Here is a 22,346-nt window from a genome sequence, read left to right on the forward strand (position 1 = left end):
GGTTTCCTCCGGGTACTCCGGTTTCCCCCACAACACAAGACCACACTCTCGCGTTAAATCGTGCCAACGAGAGTGATTAATATAAATGTTGTAATAACTTGTTTCACAATCGTTGTAAAATATATAAGTTTAAACTATATTCAGTATTGGTGTTAATATGAAGACTTAATGTAATTACATGTACAATCATTGAATTGTCGTAAGAAATTAACGAAACAAAAAAACGGTAACAAATTTATCCATATATAACAAATTCTTAAAAGTCACATTGCTTTGTTACGTGTACAAAATTTATCGGCAAAAACATAAAAGGCAAAAAGCGTTTAATCATTATACTCAACATCAAACAAGCACATGAGATCGCCAATTTAAACATTTAAGTAAGATTGGTTGTAGGATATGACTTAGGCCATTCCAAAGTGTTTTTATGTTAGGACGAAAACCTATCTAGCTCACTGGCACCGGATTTTCAAACTCAGTCATTTTTTTAAAAAATCAAAAAAAAAATCTAATAATTCTAAACTAAGAAATATGATACCGAAAATGTGAAAAAAATATTGAAAAATATTTTTTTATAAATATGCTCTTTGTCCTGTATATAATTTTTAGTTTTGAATTATAAGGTTTATGTCCTGTATATAATTTTTAGTTTTGAATTATAAGGTTTATTGTTTTTTATTGAGTTTGAAAATCCGGTGCCAGTGGTCTAGCTATCCTTAAACAACAAAAGAACCCCGAAAAATTAAACTAAATGAATGACGTCCTATGTAGAATATAGACACCAGAGCCTCCTTAGTCCATTCTGGACCATTCTCCATTCTTAGATAGATTACCACTGCAGAATGTGTCAGAAATAAACTTGTATTTAAGTGTCGAGGGTGTAAGCGAAAATGATCTATCTTCTTTTTTATTTAATGTCACTTAGAACTTTTCAGTGTGTTGAACAATCATCACACAAAATGCATCGTGTTTTGATATCAAATGCCAATAATTCTAGTACACAGTATGAAGAATGTTGAGTTCTATAGTCGTAATTATAGCGAAAAAGAAATTAAAATATTCGGCAAGATCTTTGATAATATAAAAATGTGTTGTTAATTTAGTTTAAATGATTTCTTTTAACTCGATTGTGACGAAAGCGATTTATAGCTTATAGAATCACTTTCCAGTCCGTTTTTTGGGAGAAATCAGTACTGTGTCTTTTTTGAGAGGCAATGAGAAAGTACATCTGGTGGGGATCAAACCCACAACCTCTTGGGTGAGAGGCGGACACTTATACCACTGGACATATCTATCCCCACCCTTGTTGTTATGTTGTTTGAAAGTTACCCCATTTTATTCATTAAGGAAGCCCAAAACCTATCCGGCCGCGGACACTAAACATAGGAACCATTTGATATGGCCTTATATATCTTATAAAACATACTTGATTCATTCAACAATAAAATGTTGATTACATTGTAATGACCGATAATGATTGTTAATTTAAAGGGTTCTGTGCTTTAGACCTCAAATTTTACGAAGAACATTGGCCACATACGTTACATATTTATTTTTACGAGTGTGAAATTTGCACCACAAATTAAAAGTTACAAGTTAAAAAGTAAAAGCACAAGTTAAACTTTTGCTGAATAGACACGATTGACGCATACCTATTACGATATTGATGCTGATTTATAAAATTCATGATTTTTGTGAGAGAAGTATGATGTGTAAGGTTAGGGGGAAACATTAGGCGTGGTTCAATTGTAAACCTCTTTAAACATCCACGATTTCAAACCAAAGATAAAAGACAGTTTACAACACAATAGTAAGACTCGCACAGATGTACATGGGGTGATTTATTACATGTAAATACTGGTTTTATACAGTTTATAAAAGCGACATTAGGACGTGAACACGGCGACAAAAACATTCTACAACTGTGGGTCAATTCCATCACTTTTTATCTTCAACCCTTAAAATCTGCGCAAACATAGTAACACGCTGTGAAAGAAAATATTTCATGAAGATTTATTTTATCTGTCCTCTAGGTTTTGTAATTTGAGCTTCCCAACACGCACATGATTGATCACTGTTTAACTTGGTGACTTACCCAACTCTGTGCCTCATCATTTTCCTTTCCCCTTCCTCGATCATAACCCAAAACTCGCCATATTCTCAACACCCTCCTTACCTTCTCAACCCCCTGCCCTAGCTACAATGATAAGCGTTCAGTGATGCATTTTTTAGAATTTTCTTATGTATCTCTGTATCTTATCAGTATGTGTATGAGTCTACACTGGTAAAAAAATCGTCATAAAACTCGTTGACGGCCATTCAGGTGGACTAACCCTACCCATGTCCTCCATACCCGAGGCCCCGTCACCTGGTCCCCTAATCACTCCCCCTACCCCTGTCCTACCTTCCGTTCCTTACTCTTCTACGTTTCCCCTTTCTCATACCCGAGGCCCCTCCACCTGGACCCCTAATCATTCCCCCTACCTCTGCCCTCCCTTTCGTTCATTTCTCTTCTATGTTCCCCTTTCTCTTACCCGAGGCCCCTTCACCATGACCCCTAATCACGCCCCTACCCCTGTCCTCCCACCCGTTCCTTACTCTTCTACGTTCCCATTTTCCATACCGAGGCCCCGTCACCTGGTCCCCTAATCACTCCCCCTACCTCTGCCCTCCCTTCAGTTCCTTTCTCTTTTACGTTCCCCTTTTCCATACCCGAGGCCCCTTCACCTGGTCCCCAAATCAACCCCCTTCCCCTGTCCTCCTTCCCTTTCCTTTCTTTTCTACGTTTCCTTTTCCAAACCCGAGGCCCCGTCACCTGGTCCATTAACACTCCCTTGCCCTCTTTCGCCATATCCGACCATCTGTTATGTGTCTCGATCGACAACGCTTCGCTACATACCTCTCCCCCCTACATTTTAGTTACCACTTCTAGTAATTTATGTCAGCTTGATTGTAATGAAGGTTTCCCTATCTATGCTCCCTTACACCTTCCACATTCTCCCCTTTTCCCTCTGCCGCCTCACTCCCCCGTCATCCCTCTGTGTTCTGCAGAATTGATCGACCCACCATCCTCCACCCCCTCAGTACCCAACCCAAACCTTTTCACACCTGTTCACCTTCCCCCCATCCTTCCAAGTTTCCTTCCTTCTAAAAAAAACGTAAAAATGTAATTGACCTCGGTGTGGAAACTAATGACACTCACGTGACCTTTGCTCAACGGAACATTAACGTCAAAAATGAACGTCATTTATAAGTTCACCTAGCAGCCGGAGCTACGTAACGGCCTATGTTTCTTATATAATAAGTCAAATTGCATTAAGTACAAATATACCAAATATGCAACAGTGCGATCTAGTAAAATTCTTAAATATAACGGAGCTCTATATAGCCATTTATTTGGTGTTGTTGTTTTTTAATAATGGGTATTTTTCCTTTACTTTTGAGGTTAGAGACCATAACGCATTAGGAGTTGTCCAGGACATATGAGTGGCTTTTCTATGCATGCGTATACTGTATATACCGACAATGTGATCATTTTGGCATGTCGATTTATTTTATGTCGACTTGCGAGTTGTCGAGTACACGAAATGTCGAAATTAATACGTCGAAAAACTATTGAATACGTTAAAAGATTTATACACATACTAATTGCTACATTTCGTGTTATAACTCTCAAGCCGTCACATAAAAAGTCGACAAGACTACATGTTCACATTAGCAATATGATATACGCTTCCATACTGTTTATATTCTACGTTTTAAGCAAATTAAATTTAGACATAAATCGCTTGTCTTTGAAGCTTATCAACAGTGAAAGATAATCCGAATTATTTTAATAACGTGCATGTTTGTTTTTAATTTTAACGATTATTTCTAGTGTTGACGCTAAGAACCATAAAAACACAGAAAATAATTACAAAGCCGCCTTTGAAAGCATCGCAGATGATTTACAGCTGCTATAGTGACCCGGGTCATTATTTGACCATGGTAAACGAAGAATTGACCTTTAAGGCCAACCTAAAAACTTATTCGTTTGTAGTAAACCGACCGACTCAACAACTTTTGACTTGCGCCGTCCCCCAGAACCGAAATTTATTTTGTTTGTGGGTTCTCCCCTAGAATAATTCAACAATTTCTAGTTCAAAATGGTGCATTTTGGGAATACAGTATTTCATTACTTTTTCCTCCTATATTGAAACAAAAAGTAAACTGTTGATGATTTTTTGAGGGGGGGGTGGTTAATGGGGGGGGGCGAGGGGGGTTGAGGGGAGGGGTTGAGGGGGCTGGTGGTGCACCCTTGTGGATCCACTAGTGTTATCAGTTGCTACGGAAGATATTGTGAATCAAGTACTTTTGCTGGAAAGACCATTAGGTTGTTTTAAATTTACAAGAGAACATTTTAACTCTGAGACTTCGATTTATCTTTTATCTTCTGATATTTTAATACGCCCTGTGATCTGATCTGTGGTCACTTTTATGGCCCCTATAATAATGTAGCATTCTTAATCTTAAGACATAATTCTTCAGTGTACTTTTCTCGATCAGTGCAATTGTGTATTATATAACGACTCGTGAAATATTCATCATATCAGCGAATGTGTCGTACGATCGATTTTCCGAATATCTTATTATTCAGGGGTGGAACTAGGATTTGACGTTAGAGGGGGGGGTATCATAGTGGTGTAACCTTTTGACTTGCGCCGTCCCCCAGAACCGAAATTTATTTTGTTTAAAGCCTTGACAGAGGGGGGTGTGGGTACGCCCCCAGAATATTTTAACATTTTCTAGTCTGAAATGGTGCACTTATTGGCATATTTTATTTCTCCTTTATTGAAATAAAAAGTAAACTTTTGACGATTTTTGCCAAAATTGACCATCACAATTCCACAATAAATACGTTTTTTTACAAAATTATTGGCAGGTTTCACAAGTCTGTAAGTTAGCATACTTGTATTTAACATATTTTTCCGCCCCGTCATTGTGCTGATGGGCAGTTGTTAATTCCCCCCTATATGTGTATTTCACAGCAATGTTATTCTTATTCAAGATAAAAAATATAAAGAGGATAATTGTTTGTTTCAGTGTAAGATCATAATATATTTCACCGAGTGAGCACCAAAACTTATATTTCTCGAGTAAAATATTCACTTTTGGTGGTCACGAGGTGAGCTATTTTGCTTTCTTACACTGAAACAAACGTTTTTCTTTTTATAATATGCCTTAAATTGGAATTAAAATACACCAATAACACTCTTTTAGAAAAAAACGCGCCAATTTGTTTGCGAACTCCATTTCGGAAATGACATAGTTTAATTTGTGTCCCAGCCCTGTGCGCGCTGACGTTTGATTTGGAACCGAAAGCTGGTTTGAATTTCAAAACCGTGAAAAATATCAAATTGATATTTTCACTGTTTAAAACAATGGACTACCCATTTTATTTCACTGATTAATCGCTATAAACCACCGAAAGGCATACATGAATCTTTCTTTTCAAACATAAGTGTATCATGTCGATTAGTTCACGACTCTAAGGACCATGGGTTCGTACACAGAAAGTATTTAGTGAGTAGTTTCAACTTAGTAAACATATCCTGATTTTGGACAAAAAATATTTTAAACATCCTGTACTTTTCATCAAATTTATGCATATGCATTAATAATTTAGATAAAAAATATTTTGCCTATTTTCATATATTTTGTGTACAAAGTGATACCTTAAGATACTTTCATAAATACGGCCCCTGGCATCGTTCACAAAAATGGAATGAAAAAAACTGCTCAGAAATTAGAATTCACTTTCTACCGACTCATTTACTGAAAATCACAGCAAACAAACATTTCTTAACGGCCAAGGCCTGATTTAGATGGGTCATCCTATTTCTTGATTAATATGGAGAATTAGTGAAAGTGTGACTTTATGTCAGATGCTGGTCATTTACTGCTTGAACAAATAACACACTAGTGCTAAGGTTAGGGTTAGCGACTAGTTTATACTATTATAATACTCGTTACATTGTGCAGACAAAATAGTGCGTTTTTCGTGTGTGTTTAAACGATTAGGATTCATATTTGTATTAATGATGCACCCACGGGCGTTAGCTGAAAGTAAGTTTATTTTTGAAAACAAAGATAAATTGTTTCGTTTCTCTGTATAAATAACGCATGTTTTAAAGTGACATTCTTACTCAAAATCAGTACATACACATGTATTTTTAAATTTTAAGCGATAAACGTTTTATTTGTTACTAAATAATGGATTTATTGAGAATATTCATTACTGATAACACGATTTGTAACCGTGTATTTAATAGCTGAAAACGCAAAAATGTTAAATGATTGGTGAGTGCTAAAAGATTTACTTTAATATTGTATCATAAGGTAGAAATAACGTGTTTTCTGCAACTTTGTTTCAAATTAAACTCGGTATTCTTTATAAGAACCATTGTTTTCGACATTTATTCATCCTTTTTGGTAAATTAAAACATTTGTATAAATTGTGGTAAATTTGGGAGTAAGAGTGCATCTTTAAATTACACTGACGCGTCAATCACTGAATTTGTTTTGCATGGTAACACTCAACAGTTTCTGGATATTACATTATTTGTGTTAATTACAGACTAACGGTCTACCATATATTATGTAACATCTTAAACATTCGCAAAACTCGCGGGCTTAGTGAAAGACTGTTTTATTTCAATATGAAAACAGGAAGCGTTAAAACGGTCTTGCTACAAGTCGTAGAAGTTTATCCATCAAAATTCATCTAATCAATCTTTTGGCGGCAACGTGCATGCATTATATACATTACTAGCGTTGTTAATGAACTGTTTGTCCTCTAAAGCTGCACTCTCACAGATTGAACGTTTTGAAAACTTTTTTTATTTTTTGTCTTTGAACGAGCCCATTTTTCCGAAAAACCATTGAAACCCGTTATATTAGAATGCTGATAAAAAAATAAGATCGCAGATTTTTATATTTAAGTTCAAAAATTGATGATTTATGCATTTTTCTTAAACCGTTAGTACATTTTAAGCCATAAAGCATTAATTTTCGAACGGAATTATAAAAATCTACGATCTATTTTTTGCAGAGATTTACGGAAATTTTACTCCTTCTCGTTCAAAAAAATTAAAAGTTGTAAAAACGGTATATTTGTGGGAGTGCAGCTCTAAATTAGATTATTAGTCCGTTTATATGACGACATTTATCCCCTGGGATAAATTTGCCCATATGTGAACGTTTACCTCAGGGACAAATATGTTAATAGTACTATTGTTAGCATTTTTCTTTATATTATTTTCATAAACTAATTATTGTTAACTTTCGTTAGTCATCAGTTTCACTTTCCTGGTTCATGACATTTTCGCAAAATTTGGCTCATTCCAAGACAAAAAAATAAAAGAGTTGTTAAAACGGTAAATCTGTGAGAGTGCAGCTTTAACAATTAAAACAAAACAAGGGAATGAAATTGTTATAAATACAAACTAATTTATTCTATCAAACTTGATTTTCGAAAGTTTTTTGCAGGTATATCTAAAAAGGAATGACATGTTTGAAATGCCGTATTTATGTCTGATTGAACCACTTTGTTTTAAAGTTTGACTATTAAAGCTGCAATCTCACAGATTGACCGTTTTGACAACTTTTTTTGTCTTAGAATCAGTTAATGTTTACATTGCTGTCTGAAAATCAATGGTATAATACTGCTAACAAAAGATCAGATCGCAGGTTTCAATACTTACTGTTTAATATGCCAAAAACTCATTTTTCTTAAAGCGTTAGTAACACTTTTTAACATACATTTTTGAACGTAAATATGAAAAATATTTTGTCAGCAGTCTTATATCAATGGTTTTCAGAAGTTTTCGCAAAAAAAAAAATGCTCATTCCAAGACAAAAAAAAATAAAAAAGTTGTCAAAACGGTAAATCTGTGAGAGTGCAGCCTAAAGTCTTTCTTTTAGACGCATACACGTATATTTGTTTTCAACATAAATTCCATTAAAAGCTTTGGCACTTCTATTTCAGTCGACACTTAGAAGTAATCAACTACTTATTCTTTTATAGTTTTTAGAATGAAATCAGGAAACTTGAACTCGTACAGTTTAAATATGTTTTGACAGTCTTAAAAGAATTGTTTTGAAAGACACATAGAATTGAAATTGAATATTTTTTTATATATTCGGTATTATAATTTTTAGTAAGGAATTATAAGATTTTTTTTGATTTTTAAAAAAAATGATTGAGTTTGAAAATCCGGTGCCAGTGATATACACGCGATATATGGAGCGAACATGTGTATTTGTCTATAGAAATAGCTCATCATCATTTATTATCATTTATTATCATTTATTATCATTTATTATCATTTGAGAATATTGACTTATAAATTGTAAATCCCATTCAAGGGGGCACTAAGTCAACGATAAATGCAAGGTAGCAAATATTATGATAATTTATTAAATTTATATTTAAATACATTGAGTCATTTTTTTTACAAGAAACTCAGAAAACGGAATATAAATAAAGTATTCATTTAAAGGGATTATTTTTATTAGCTGTGAACAATCCTAGTTATTGTATTTGTCAGCGAGTAAAATTAAAGTGTTGTTGTGGCTTTACACCCCCCTGAATTAAGGGCCAGCCCCTATAGACACCTAGATAGATACATTTGATTTCCGAGTCCTATCAGATATGACGAGCGCCTGGGAGGAAGGCAATTGGTACCCATTATTTTTTACTAGTTACTGGGTTACAATCAGACCATATTTAATCTTAATAAGTTTCATATTGGGCTTGAAACCAGACCAAGACAACCTCACCTTCCCGCCTCATCCAACCCAGCCTCCCCTCCGAATGCAAACGCCTTAACCACTAGGCCACGGGGGCGGTTATTTTTAATTATAACTTAAAGTTACAGTTGAACCTCATTAAGTCGAACTCTGGTATGTCGACTATTTGGTTAAGTACTTATCTGAACAAAAGTTTAAACACAGGCCTAAAGTCTTCCTATTTTTAAAAGGGAAACGCGTTTTTTACAAAACAAAACATTTCCTTTCATATCTCGAGGAATCTAAGAACAAATTTAGTCTTATTCAAAATTTTAATGGCGATATACCACTGTAGCAAAGACTTAATTCAAATTATATGTATATCCACTTAAATGTTTCTATGTCTGCCCCCTCCCCCCATGAAAGGTGAGAGAAGCACTTTATATCGTGGGTTTGTGACGCCCCTGTAATACTGAATACATGTCGGTTGTTTTTTTAGTCGATATGTCCTTAACCAAGGATGTGAACTACTTTTGATAATGATTATTCAAATTACTCACAAACGCTGTAAAATAAATCTGCTCCCCCGTAGAGTGATCTTTAATAGTTTATCATACGTTTTCTTGGTGAGGCCAAATGAACTGTATTTAATGGTTCTATGTTGTATCTTATTATACTAATGATAACTCAAATAATAGTTTTAATTTCAATTAACTCGCATTTGTTTTAAGTTAGATGGAAACCTTTACGTCAATTTCGATAAATATTCCATCAAAGGGTTTGTTGCCGCTTTGCTACGGTCAGAAAAACAAAGGATTGATTGAGGTTGAACCGTTTCCGAGTACTAGTTTACTAAATTTCACATCTAAAGTGCTTTCACAAATAAAGGGTTACCGCCTTAAAACGGTCAGTTAAAACTCGTTTGGATTTACCGCTGTTAAAAATCACTGGGGGTTACCTCCTTTAAAACCCACTGGGGGTAACCGCAGTTAAAGGCCAGAGTACTAGTACTCTACCTCAAACCTAAAATATCGTAGAAACGGTAAGTGTAAGCTCTGTGGAATTAACAAGGGGTTTAACCGATGGTCGCGTGCTTGTACGCAATCTCACACCTCCTGTGACCTGCTTTCACCAATAAAGGGGTTACCACCTTAAAACGATCATTCAAAACCCACTGGGGGTTACCGCCGTTTAAACTCAGAGGAAATAACTGGGGGTTGGGACGATTGTCGAGTACTCAATCTCACACCTAATGTTACCTGCTTTCTCCAATCAAGGGGTTACCGCCTTAAAACGGTCAGTTAAAACTCACTGGGGGTTATCGCCGTTTGAACTCAGAGGAAATACCTGGGGGTTAGGATTGTCGAGTACAAGTACTAAACCTTACACTTTAAGCAACATGAGTTTATCATTAAAGGGGTTACCGCCTTGAAACGGCCAATTGAAACTCACAGGGGTTACCGCCTTGAAACGGCCAATTGAAACTCACAGTGGTTACCGCCTTGAAACGGCCAATTGAAACTCACAGGGGTTACCGCCTTGAAACGGCCAATTGAAACTCACAGGGGTTACCGCCTTGAAACGGCCAATTGAAACTCACAGGGGGTTACCGCCGTTAAAAAATCACAGACAATTACTGGGGGTTAGGACGATTGTACTTAGTACTCAACCTAACACATCAAGTTACATGATTGTGTCATTATAGGGTTTACCGCCTTGAAACGGTCAATTAAAGCATTGAGTAAATTCCTGGGGGTTCGGTCGATCATCGACCAATAGTTTACTAAAACTGAAATACGTCAGACCGTAAGTAATATGTTGTTTAAATGGGATAGTCGGGTGTTTAAGCCGATTTATAGTAAAATATTACTTGTACTTAACCTTAAACAACGTTAAATGTCCTTGGGATTTTGAATATTGCAACGGAATATCTAATACGTTTTTTTTAGTTCAATGATTAAATCTTAGATACTGGCTTGTATTTTTTTTATTTTGTAATAAAGCAATTCTTTCTCAACTTTAATCATTTATAAATACAACAATTTTGAATGGTGGTTTTGATCAAATTAAAAACAAATGTTGTCCTACTTATATGAACTCTCAGAACGTTTCAATTGTTACAAAAACCAAATATTTTAAACCAGTTGCCTTGTGAACAGAAACAAACAATTTGCATATTTGACATTATATACCAGTATTGAAAGTTTCGAATTTGCTTGCCAATATCCGGAGGAACATGACACTGATGATATTAAATTGCTTTTAAATGAAATAGTGTGATATATATCTTTGTAATGATAGTATGTGTTAATAAATAAACTGATGGGTCAAATAACGGAAAATGGCGGCAAAATTCAGAAGAAGATCATTCGGTAAGCTTTGGGGTTTTCGTTACTTATATTAAAAGTATAGCATAACATTTGCAAACAGATGCCAACGTATGATTTATTTAGACAGTTAAGGGACATTACTCAGCTACTATTAAAGGCAGTTATTCGCTTCAAACTACATTAGCGTACTTTCACGTGTAACATATATACTGAGTTTCAAATTAATATCTTCAACACTTTTTAAGATATGAACGATATGAAAACCGACGACAAAAACGGACGACAAAAAAGACGACGACAACAACAGACAACATTGAATAGACGACAAAAAGAACCGATGACAAAAACAGACGTCAACAACAAACGACAAGAAATAGACGACAAAAACAGACAACGACAACAACAAACGACAAAAATTAGACGACAAAAACCATTGACAACAATAGACGTCAACAATAAACCTCAAGTTACAGACGACAAGTAACAGACGACAAAAACAGACGACAACATCAGATGACAAAAATAGACGAAAAACAGACGAAAAAAAAATAGACGAAAAAATAGGGGACAAAACACACGACAAAAAAAAACAGACTACAAAAACAGACGACAACAACATACGAAAAGAAAAACTAAACAACAGACACGCCATAATGAGTTCATTAACAGCAAAAGCATTTTGTTTTGTTTAAATAAACAGTCCTTAATTAGTTAATAAAGTATACTTCAAACCTACTATATATTATTCACTTTTAAAACCGCAGACATACGTGAGTTATGTAACAATAATCGCATCAGTTATTTGTTACTGTCAAGTTTAAATTGAATTGTTTGAATCGTTTTGAAAGTCTTAATAAGGGACTCGTTAAAATGCTTTATGTACACGTATGCGAATACAGATACTCAATTAAACATTATTACCTAAATCCAAGTTTGAAAATGATTCCTTTTTTAACAGATTATAAACGTCAGATTTGTTTTCTTTAAATTTTCTGTTTATTAATTCTACCTCGTTCGATTCTGTTGAATTGCACTAGAATATAGGTTCTTGGCGTTCGCAGTTTTGTTTGGTCCAATGACAATGGATGATTTTTCAATTTTTTTGTTTAATAGACGAAGATCGTTTTCTGACGAATGCACCAACTTATACCAATAAAGTTAGAATACAATTTTGACGATCTAACTTTTAATAAACATAGAGCTTTAATTGAACTTATAATTTGAAAACCGTAAAGAGTCCCTTAAAGTGACCGCCACGCGCATACCCCTAAAAACTAGACTCAACCTAAAATGTCGCTATGCTTTGTTTGTCTTGACATTTACTTATACATATACAAATGTTTAATTCTTAAAAAAAAAACGCGCCTGACATTTTCAACCAAACCTATTTTGACAAATAACAGTCATCTGTCATCAAATACACCGCAGTTAAAATAAGTGAGACGCGAAACAGTTTGCAAAAACAAGATTAATTTATCATCCTTTCGTATATTTCCCATTGTTAACAGTGAATTACGTCATATACACATCAAACTGTGTTATCTGATTCATTTATCATAACGGAGTCAAGAAAACTTATATTCAGCTGTTTTTGTCCACGAAACAATATAATTTATAGCATGATGTAATGGTTAAAAGTTGTTGGTACGTTGTTACAAATATAAATGGTTTGATAGGACGCAGTCGCATAAACATCTATTTTGTGTAAGAACATACAACTTTTAAATTTTAGTGGTCTACATACAATTTTGTAGACTATCAACTAGGCCGGATAACCACTTTTAATATTAACCCGTTCACCTTATTTAAATCCAGAACATCTGAAACTGATTTACTATATTGGCAGTATTGGCAAATTTCTGGAAAAGTATTCTGCTAGCGAATTGGACAAAAAAAATATGTAGACCACAAATTGAATAAAACTTAGCATATGCAGATTCCTCTAGTTTAGGCTGTTGCTTTAAAAACGCGCACAATTGAAACTATATATCATACATGTAACACTTTATCATTGTTTATCATTTTCCATTTCAGAATATAATTATGACACTATTATGTCATAAATTGCTGACATTTTTGCTGGATGTTTCGCGGATACAAAAGTACATTGAATTTCATTTTTTAAGCGAAAGTGCACACTTTTTATGAAGGAATAACATTATGATCTGACTTGGTTAATGGAGTAAATAACGTTGCTTAGAGACATAATAAAATTAAAGTTTAGTGTTATTTTTCGATATGCACTTTTCCTTGGTAGGGCATATAAAAATACATCTGGTTCGGGTAACCCGACCCTACTCACAAAATAGGCGCCGACCCTAACATTTTTATAGTCAGTTGGTAAAATTAAAAAAAAGGTGTGATTTATATGTAGTTTAAACCTTTAAAGCTTTATACAGAAATATACTTTAAAACAAATAATGACACGTACTTTCTTATATTATAAAGCCTAATAAAAAATAAATATAAATAAAAAGCCTACCTAGCCTACCTGTTTTTAAAAGAATGTAACACTAAACCATTATTTATTTATTTTTATTTTTTTATATTTTTTTTTTTTGGGGGGGGGAGATGGGGGGAGGGTCTTAAAAAATAACACAAGATATTGGCTCAAAATATAGTTCACGGTAAGCTTTGAAGTCAAATGGGGGGGGGGGGGTCATCCGACGCTCGCCCCCTCTAAAATCGTATAAGTTCACTTTTAATTTCAATATGGGAGAAAAAAAGTAATATATCGCGTCCAAAATGCACCATTGAGGACTGAAAATTGTTAAAATTTACTAGGGAAGTACCCCCCAAACCCCCGTACTAACACATACAACCAATGAAATTTCGCTTCTAAGGGAGGGGCGCAAGTGAAAATGTTACGCCCCCTAAGTCACGCCCCTAAAACGCCATGTCCTGGAACCGCCACTGTCCTAAGCTTTATGCGGAGAACCTATACCTTGATTTCTCATACAGCTAATTCTGCATACAGCTTAATTGGCTTTAAGATTATTATTTTTTTAATTGAAACAGATGTTTGCATTTGGAGAAGAAGTTATTATCAATGAAAGTAAATCATTAACGTGTGAGCTTTATGCGGTAGGAGCTTTATGTGGTAAGAGCTTTATGCGATATGAGCTTTATGCGGTTTGAGCTTTATGCGGAATCCAGGCACTGGATATCGCATAAGCTAACGTGGGCTTTATGCGGATTGAGCTGTATGCGAAATTAAGGCACATGATCTCCGCATTATGCTTACGTGGGCTTTATACGGAATTAGCTTTATGTGGAATCCAAGCACAGGTTCTCCGCAGGAAGCTTATGTGAGCTATTCGCGAAATGAGCTTTATAGAAAAATAAAGCACAGGTTCTCCGCTTAAAACAAATGTGATGTAGTCAGGGAATGAGCTTTATGCGGAATCGATTCACAGGTTCCCGCATAAACGGGCTTTATGTGGAATGAGCGTTAAGAGAAATCAAGACAGTTTTCCGCATAAATATAATGTGAGCTTTATGTGGAATGAGCGTTAAGAGGAATCAAGGCACAGGTTCTGCGCATAAATATAATGTGAGCTTTATGTGGAATGAGCGTTAAGAGGAATCAAGGCACAGGTTCTGCGCATAAATATAATGTGAGCTTTATGCGTTTCGCCAGAGGTTTATTAGAACACAAGTACAGCCCGGAGTTCAGTTTAGGCTAATGTAAACTAACGTTAGCAGACTGTCTTGTTGTGTATCCCTGCTTCATCGTGGCGCATGTACAGCAAGCCGAGAATAAATTCGCAAACGTTAGCCGCAAACACCTTGACTGAACTAAACTTGTTGCGATGATAATATATATATAAGCTTGAGTTACAATCGAGCAAAAGAAAAAATGTATCCTAGCTTATTTTTTTATCTTTTTCAGCGATGGAGTCCCGTACGACAGCGGACAACAATTTGGAGAACATCAGCCTTGTGTTGAAGAAGATAAGGGACTACTTTATCCTCGTGTTTATGTTCTTCTTGTATCGGCTGACACGGCTGCTCGTCACTTCTTTCCAGAAATTCACTTGGGCGGTAACCGGAGTCGAGAAAACGAGGCGAGACACTAAGTCCGGACTGAATTTTCGCTCCGCTGCGCACGTGCAGGATATAAAATGGCGGCGAAAAATACACCCGTTGGTTATTGCAGACGCGACAAACTTCATCTCGTTCCATAGCTCTTTCAAGCATCCGAACAGTGTTCTGAAGCCCAATGTTTCGCTCTATTGTGTAACTCAAACTGAAGCAGTATTTGTAGAAGTTGATGAGAAGACGAACATTTATTCAGCGGATATTAATTTTCACGACGCTCAATTCAAAAACGCCAAACGGCTAATCACCTTACCACGTGGAGTTTTCCACAAGCTAGCACAAGACTTAGGTGACCCACGGGCACCTGTGCTGTTAATTTCCAGCCCCGGAAGATGCGGCGCCACCTTAATGGCCCGGATGTTTGAGAAGGTACCCGGAACCCGGATAATACAGGAACCAGACGCGCTGACTACCCTAGCGTTCTTGAAAAAGTCATCTGCTTTGTCAGACACTGAATACGACAATGTGCTAACAAGTGCGATTCGTCTGCTGTGTAAACCAGACGACAATGTGGGCATGGTTGTGATCAGAAGCCGTCCATGTAGTTGTACTCAAATAAAAACCATTCAAAAACTTATGCCAAGAATTCGCCAAATATTCCTCTACCGTAACAGTCTGAGGACTGTTTCTTCCTACATAGCAACGATGTCCAATGACACCACGTCACAATGCGCGCGATTTGTGATCGATAACGAACTCCTCGCCACCTTTATGCCTTTCTTTCGTCGGCTGTTCCACTACTACTTCGTGAACACCGTTGACAACGATCCGCCGGTGACACCGCCTGGTGAGCTATCCGCTGTCGGCATGTTTGCGACCGTGTGGGCGGCGTGTTTAGCGTCCGCCGTCGAGTGTACGGAGAAGAACATACCCCTAATTTCCGTCCTATACGAAGAGCTTCTTAAGAACCCCTACCGAAGCTGCAGCGCCATGTTTGAACGCCTCAACATCCGGTCGCAGTACGTCAACGCCGCCACGGACGCCTTCAAGGTTGACGTCAATCGCAACCAGGAAATGGGACAGCCTTTCTTTAACACCGATTCCAGAAGGACCATCCAGCCGGAATCCCGCGCAGAAGCGGACGCCATCTTGAGAAAATACGGCTTCCCTAAGTTAGGGGAACGCTTTGAGTTAAATGGCCTAACGAACTTTGATCCACCGCCGTTTAGTAAATCGCTGTCAAAAGACAAGCTTTTGTATCTTAGTTGATTTTATGAGACAATGGGTCGAACGATCAGAACTTTATCAAAGTTAACAACGTTGTTAACGTCATCGTTGTTAACTTTCAAATCATTATTCCTTTGTAAGTTTCACAGATACACTTAGGGTCTGCGGAATTCCTAACAAGACGTGAGACAACTGTTTCAGCTGTACTTGTTTTAATTAAATACATGAGCATATCATCAACTAGTTCACCATTAAAAGTTAACAACGATGTCGTTAATTCCGTTGTTAACTTAAACAAAGTTCTGAACAATCCAGCCAATAGGTCGAAAGATAAGAACTTTATCAAAGTTAACAACGTTGTAAATGGGTTCGTTGTTAACTTTAAAAGGTGAAATATTTAATGGTGTGCTTATATATTTAAAAAAAACTAAAGCTATAACAGCTGTCTCAATATGTTCATAAAATACTTCAGATCATTAGAAGGTCAATTCAATATTCTGAGTAATAAAGATTTTGGAGTTAACAACGGTCACATTAACAACGTTGTTAACTATAGCAAAGTTCTGAACAATCGGTCCAATTGTAGAGAAAAAGCAGCCCCCGCCATTCAGTATCAGTAATATCTAGTTCAGTTTTGTAATCATGTATATTTTGCCGTTTAATTGTTGTTTTATAGTCTATAACCACTGCATTCACCATTTGTTTGTATGTACATGAACAATTATTGTAAACAATCATTAACTGGAAAGTTGTATCAATGTGATTTCCGTGGAGATAATATTATCAGATGTTTAATCTCAATTTGATCATTTGGACTGTATCGATACTATCGAAAATAATATTATATTTCAATGGTCAGTTAATGAATACTAATTAAACTAGTATTTCAATAAACAGATACATGATTAATGAAGACATATTATAGAAAGTACATGGAGCTGTTGTATCATAACTTGCTTATCAAATAAAAATAATTGTCAAATGAAATACTCAGAATAGCGTGTGTTTGCATATAACTACGATTAATTTTCATTTTACTTTATTTATGATATCTTTCACCAACAAAAACATGTTGTCAAAAATTAATTTATCAAAACAAGAGCAATCACAGGGACAGCACGCTCAACTATTCCGCGCCTTATAAGCTTAAGAATTGCAGTCTTTGCAAAATAGTGTTAGCTTACTTAATCATTTAAGTAGGTTTGATCGTTGAGCACCGTTGTATAAAGTCTCAATGCAATATACCAAGTAGTTGCTGAGATATCAACCTAAGTGTAAATACATGCAAACTCGTAACCAGAATTTCTTGGGCGAATAACAAAGGCCGATAATTTGCATCACATTCAAAGTATTATTATCTAACTTCATTAAGTAAGCACGTTGGCTAGTAGGGAACATGTATCTAAAGTTTCAATGCAATCCAAACGTGCTTTCATGCAAAACCTTAACCAATGTGTAAAGCCGACGACGACGCCATGGTAAGCAGTACAGCTCTCACTTTTCTTCGACTAGTCGTTCTTAAAACAGTGCGACTTAACATAAATCAAACAAATAAAACTATTTGATTTTTGGTTTATTCTTATTTCATGCCATTAGATAATCCTCGTGCAAGCTTATGGAGGGATAGCGCAGTTAGGATCCTGCATACAGTGGTTCCAGTAAGCATGTTGCTGTTGCACATAGGCTTCGTCATAGCACCGCATTGGAGGGCAGCATACTCCGCTCACAGGTCGGTAGCATGCCAGACCTGCGCAGAATACAGAAAAAACAACGTTATATACGGAGTAAATCACGGATTCGGAGAAAACAACGGTATATCCGGGGAAAAAAACGGTGTATATTGGGAAAACGACGGATGCGGAGAAAACAACGGTATATCCGGGGGAAAAACGGTATATATTGGGAAAACGACGGATGCGGAGAAAACAACGTTATATACGGAGTAAATCACGGATTCGGAGAAAACAACGGTATATCCGGGGAAAAAACGGTATATATTGGTAAAACGACGGATGCAGAGAAAACAACGGTATATAGGGAGAAAACGATGGTAAATAGGGAGAAAACAACAATATGTAGGGAGAAAATCGGTATATAGGGAGAAAACAACGGTATATAACAACGGTATATAGGGAGAAAACAACGGTATGTAGGGAGAAAACAACGGTATATAGGGAGAAAACAACGGTATATAACAACGGTATATAGGGAGAAAACAACGGTATATAACAACGGTATATAGGGAGAAAACAACGGTATATAACAACGGTATGTAGGGAGAAAACAACGGTATGTAGGGAGAAAACAACGGTATATAGGGAGAAAACAACGGTATATAACAACGGTATATAGGGAGAAACCAACGGTATATAACAACGGTATATAGGGAGAAAACAACGGTATATAACAACGGTATGTAGGGAGAAAACAACGGTATATAGGGAGAAAACAACGGTATATAACAACGGTATATAGGGAGAAAACAACGGTATATAACAACGGTATGTAGGGAGAAAACAACGGTATATAGGGAGAAAACAACGGTATATAGGGAGAAAACAACGGTATATAACAACGGTATATAGGGAGAAAACAACGGTATGTAACGGTATGTAGGGAGAAAACAACGGTATGTAGGGAGAAAACAACGGTATGTAGGGAGAAAACAACGGTATATAGGGAGAAAACAACGGTATATAGGGAGAAAACAACGGTATATAACAACGGTATATAGGGAGAAAACAACGGTATATAGGGAGAAAACAACGGTATATAGGGAGAAAACAACGGTATGTAGGGAGAAAACAACGGTATATAGGGAGAAAACAACGGTATATAGGGAGAAAACAACGGTATATAACAACGGTATATAGGGAGAAAACAACGGTATGTAGGGAGAAAACAACGGTATATAGGGAGAAAACAACGGTATATAACAACGGTATGTAGGGAGAAAACAACGGTATATAGGGAGAAAACAACGGTATGTAGGGAGAAAACAGAAAACAACGGTATATAGGGAGAAAACAACGGTATATAACAACGGTATGTAGGGAGAAAACAACGGTATGTAGGGAGAAAACAACGGTATATAGGGAGAAAACAACGGTATATAACAACGGTATATAGGGAGAAAACAACGGTATGTAGGGAGAAAACAACGGTATATAGGGAGAAAACAACGGTATATAGGGAGAAAACAACGGTATATAACAACGGTATATAGGGAGAAACCAACGGTATATAACAACGGTATATAGGGAGAAACCAACGGTATATAACAACGGTTTATACGGAGAAAACAACGGTATGTAGGGAGAAAACAACGTTGTATATGGGGAAAACGATGGTATATACGGGGAAAACGATGGTAAATAGGGAGAAAACAACAATATGTAGGGAGAAAATCGGTATATAGGGAGAAAACAACGGTATGTAACAACGGTATATAGGGAGAAAACAACGGTATGTAGGGAGAAAACAACGGTATGTAGGGAGAAAACAACGGTATATAACAACGGTATATAGGGAGAAAACAACGGTATATAACAACGGTATATAGGGAGAAAACAACGGTATGTAGGGAGAAAACAACGGTATATAACAACGGTATATAACAACGGTATATAGGGAGAAAACAACGGTATATAACAACGGTATATAACAACGGTATATAGGGAGAAAACAACGGTATATAGGGAGAAAACAACGGTATATAACAACGGTATATAGGGAGAAAACAACGGTATATAACAACGGTATATAGGGAGAAAACAACGGTATATAGGGAGAAAACAACGGTATATAACAACGGTATATAGGGAGAAAACAACGGTATGTAGGAAACAACGGTATGTAGGGAGAAAACAACGGTATGTAGGGAGAAAACAACGGTATATAGGGAGAAAACAACGGTATATAACAACGGTATATAGGGAGAAACCAACGGTATATAACAACGGTATATAGGGAGAAACCAACGGTATATAACAACGGGTTATACGGAGAAAACAACGGTATATAACAACGGTATATAGGGAGAAAACAACGGTATGTAGGGAGAAAACAACGGTATATAGGGAGAAAACAACGGTATATAACAACGGTATATAGGGAGAAACCAACGGTATATAACAACGGTATATAGGGAGAAACCAACGGTATATAACAACGGTTTATACGGAGAAAACAATGGTATATAACAACGGTATATAGGGAGAAAACAACAGTATGTAGGAAACAACGGTATGTAGGGAGAAAACAACAATATATAGGGAGAAAACAACGGTATTTAACAACGGTATATAGGGAGAAAACAACGGTATTTAACAACGGTATACACGAAGAAAATAGCGGTATATAGAGAGAAAACAACGGTATTAAGGGAGAACACAACGGTATATACGAAGAAAACAACGGTATATAACAACGGTATACGGAGAATACAACGGTATATACGGAGATAACAACGGTCTATAACAACGGTATTTAGGGAGAAAACAACGTTATATACGAGGAAAGGACGGTATAGACGGGAAAAACAACGGTATATACGAGGAAAACGACGGTATAGACGGGAAAAACAACGGTATATACGAAGAAAATGGTATTTAGGGAGAAAACAAAGGTTTATACGAGGAAAACAACGGTTTTTTACGGAGAAAACAACGGTATATTGGGAGGAAACATTAAACCACAACAATTAATAAAGAGTAGTACCATTAATTTTAAGAACTTCTTCTACTGATATACTGGAATACATAGGAGTATTTTTGTCGATGTAAAATGGCCACGGTGTTGGGTCTGTCCCGAACCTTGCCGGACATGGCCGAGTGGTAACAATTGCCCCCCCCCCCACCCCCTCTCCTCACCCCCTATTCATATTCCTTGTTTCGTTATACATAACGGAATTTAAAGGTAGTGACATATGATTACATATAAATAAAAACGTGGAAAAACTTCCCGACCTGTATCACATTTGCACGAGGAATCGCAGACCTCGCCTTTCTGCGCTTTCTTCATGCTGCACGTGCCGTTCTCATGCCCATCTCCCATAAACACCGGCCCAAAACCTCCCATTGGCTCATCCGATACCACGTGACCGTCTGTTGCCCGGCAACACATATCCTGTCCGCACATGTAGGAGTTCGTACATGATGTCGATGACACTGTTGCCCCGTGGGCGGCGCCTAGCGCTAGCTGGTAATGGGATAATGATTATTCATATATTGATGGTAAGCTTGCTTATAATGATATTAGTTCTTGGAGATGGGAGAGTGACATTTAACCTGCTTAGTTACGACTCTTGATCCTAAACCCGTATTGATGGATAAAACGTGTTTCAGCTCTTGTAGATCGAAGAATGGGAGGTAACTCTTGAAGTAAGGGGAGTGAATAGTATTTTAACTCAAGGTAATGGGGGGGGGGGGAGGGGCTATTTAAGTAAGTGAAACTGTAGTTTCACATAAAAGCATTTTTTTTTAAAATGATTGCTTTTCGAAAAAGCCAAAACTGTTAAAACTTGTCAAATAGAATCCATAGATAGACAAAATTCGTTAGCTCTTTTTCAAGGGGTGTGTGTTTTTTTTTTCAAATAAAAGTTCATTACAAGATCATAAATAAAAAGATCGCCAACGGTTACACCATCAATAAACATCTTCATATCCGCAATTTTCATAGATTCATTATAATGTACACTTAAGACCTGAAGAATTGTTTGTATTTACTAACACAAAATAAATGGTAATGCAACTGTGTCGCCTCAAACCGTTTATATTTGTAAGTACATACTAACATCTTTAACCATAACAAACAAAACAAAAATAAATGTCTTACCAATCCTATGAGGGCGAACATCATTTCTAAAAGTATTTCTGTTTTAAAGTTTAAAGTCATGTGCTTATAAATTAGTTCAGCAATCTTATCTGTGATCTATATTTAATAGTTGACCTTATTTATAAAGCTTATCACCCATCTTCA

The 22,346-nt window shown here is 36.4% G+C and overlaps 2 protein-coding genes across 4 annotated transcripts in view; one reads left to right on the forward strand and one right to left on the reverse strand.

The window, feature by feature from the left end:
* The window catches only part of LOC128240580 (uncharacterized), a 21,481-nt gene extending 4,127 nt beyond the window's left edge, over window positions 1-17,354 (forward strand). For 2 of the 3 annotated variants that reach the window (XM_052957292.1, XM_052957283.1), the window contains exon 2: window positions 14,992-17,354. In XM_052957292.1, coding sequence (XP_052813252.1) covers window positions 14,994-16,409 — 1,416 coding nt within the window. In that variant the 5' untranslated portion in view covers window positions 14,992-14,993 and the 3' untranslated portion in view covers window positions 16,410-17,354. Of the gene's footprint in view, window positions 1-10,968; window positions 11,142-14,991 lie in introns of those variants that run through there. The other variant, XM_052957275.1, reaches the window with a different exon arrangement.
* A 573-nt stretch (window positions 17,355-17,927) lies between these two features.
* LOC128240600 (uncharacterized) lies at window positions 17,928-22,280 on the reverse strand. Its single transcript, XM_052957301.1, has 3 exons — window positions 22,203-22,280; window positions 21,335-21,566; window positions 17,928-18,114 (listed from the first exon to the last, which is right to left on the reverse strand). Exons 1-3 carry the CDS (start codon window positions 22,260-22,262, stop codon window positions 17,981-17,983), a joined length of 426 nt encoding a protein of 141 aa, XP_052813261.1. The 5' UTR covers window positions 22,263-22,280; the 3' UTR covers window positions 17,928-17,980.
* Window positions 22,281-22,346: the final 66 nt, after the last annotated feature.

Source organism: Mya arenaria, chromosome 1, assembly GCF_026914265.1.
Source record: "Mya arenaria isolate MELC-2E11 chromosome 1, ASM2691426v1".
Lineage (NCBI taxonomy): Eukaryota > Metazoa > Mollusca > Bivalvia > Myida > Myidae > Mya > Mya arenaria.

Bases quoted from the DNA above. Each gene is read 5' to 3' on its own strand.
- LOC128240600 (XM_052957301.1), bottom strand. From the start codon at position 22,262: ATGACTTTAAACTTTAAAACAGAAATACTTTTAGAAATGATGTTCGCC. The intron at 21,567-22,202 runs GTAAGACATTTA...TCCCATTACCAG, and splicing joins TGTTCGCCCTCATAGGATTG to CTAGCGCTAGGCGCCGCCCA. The intron at 18,115-21,334 runs GTCGGGAAGTTT...TATTCTGCGCAG, and splicing joins CTCGTGCAAATGTGATACAG to GTCTGGCATGCTACCGACCT.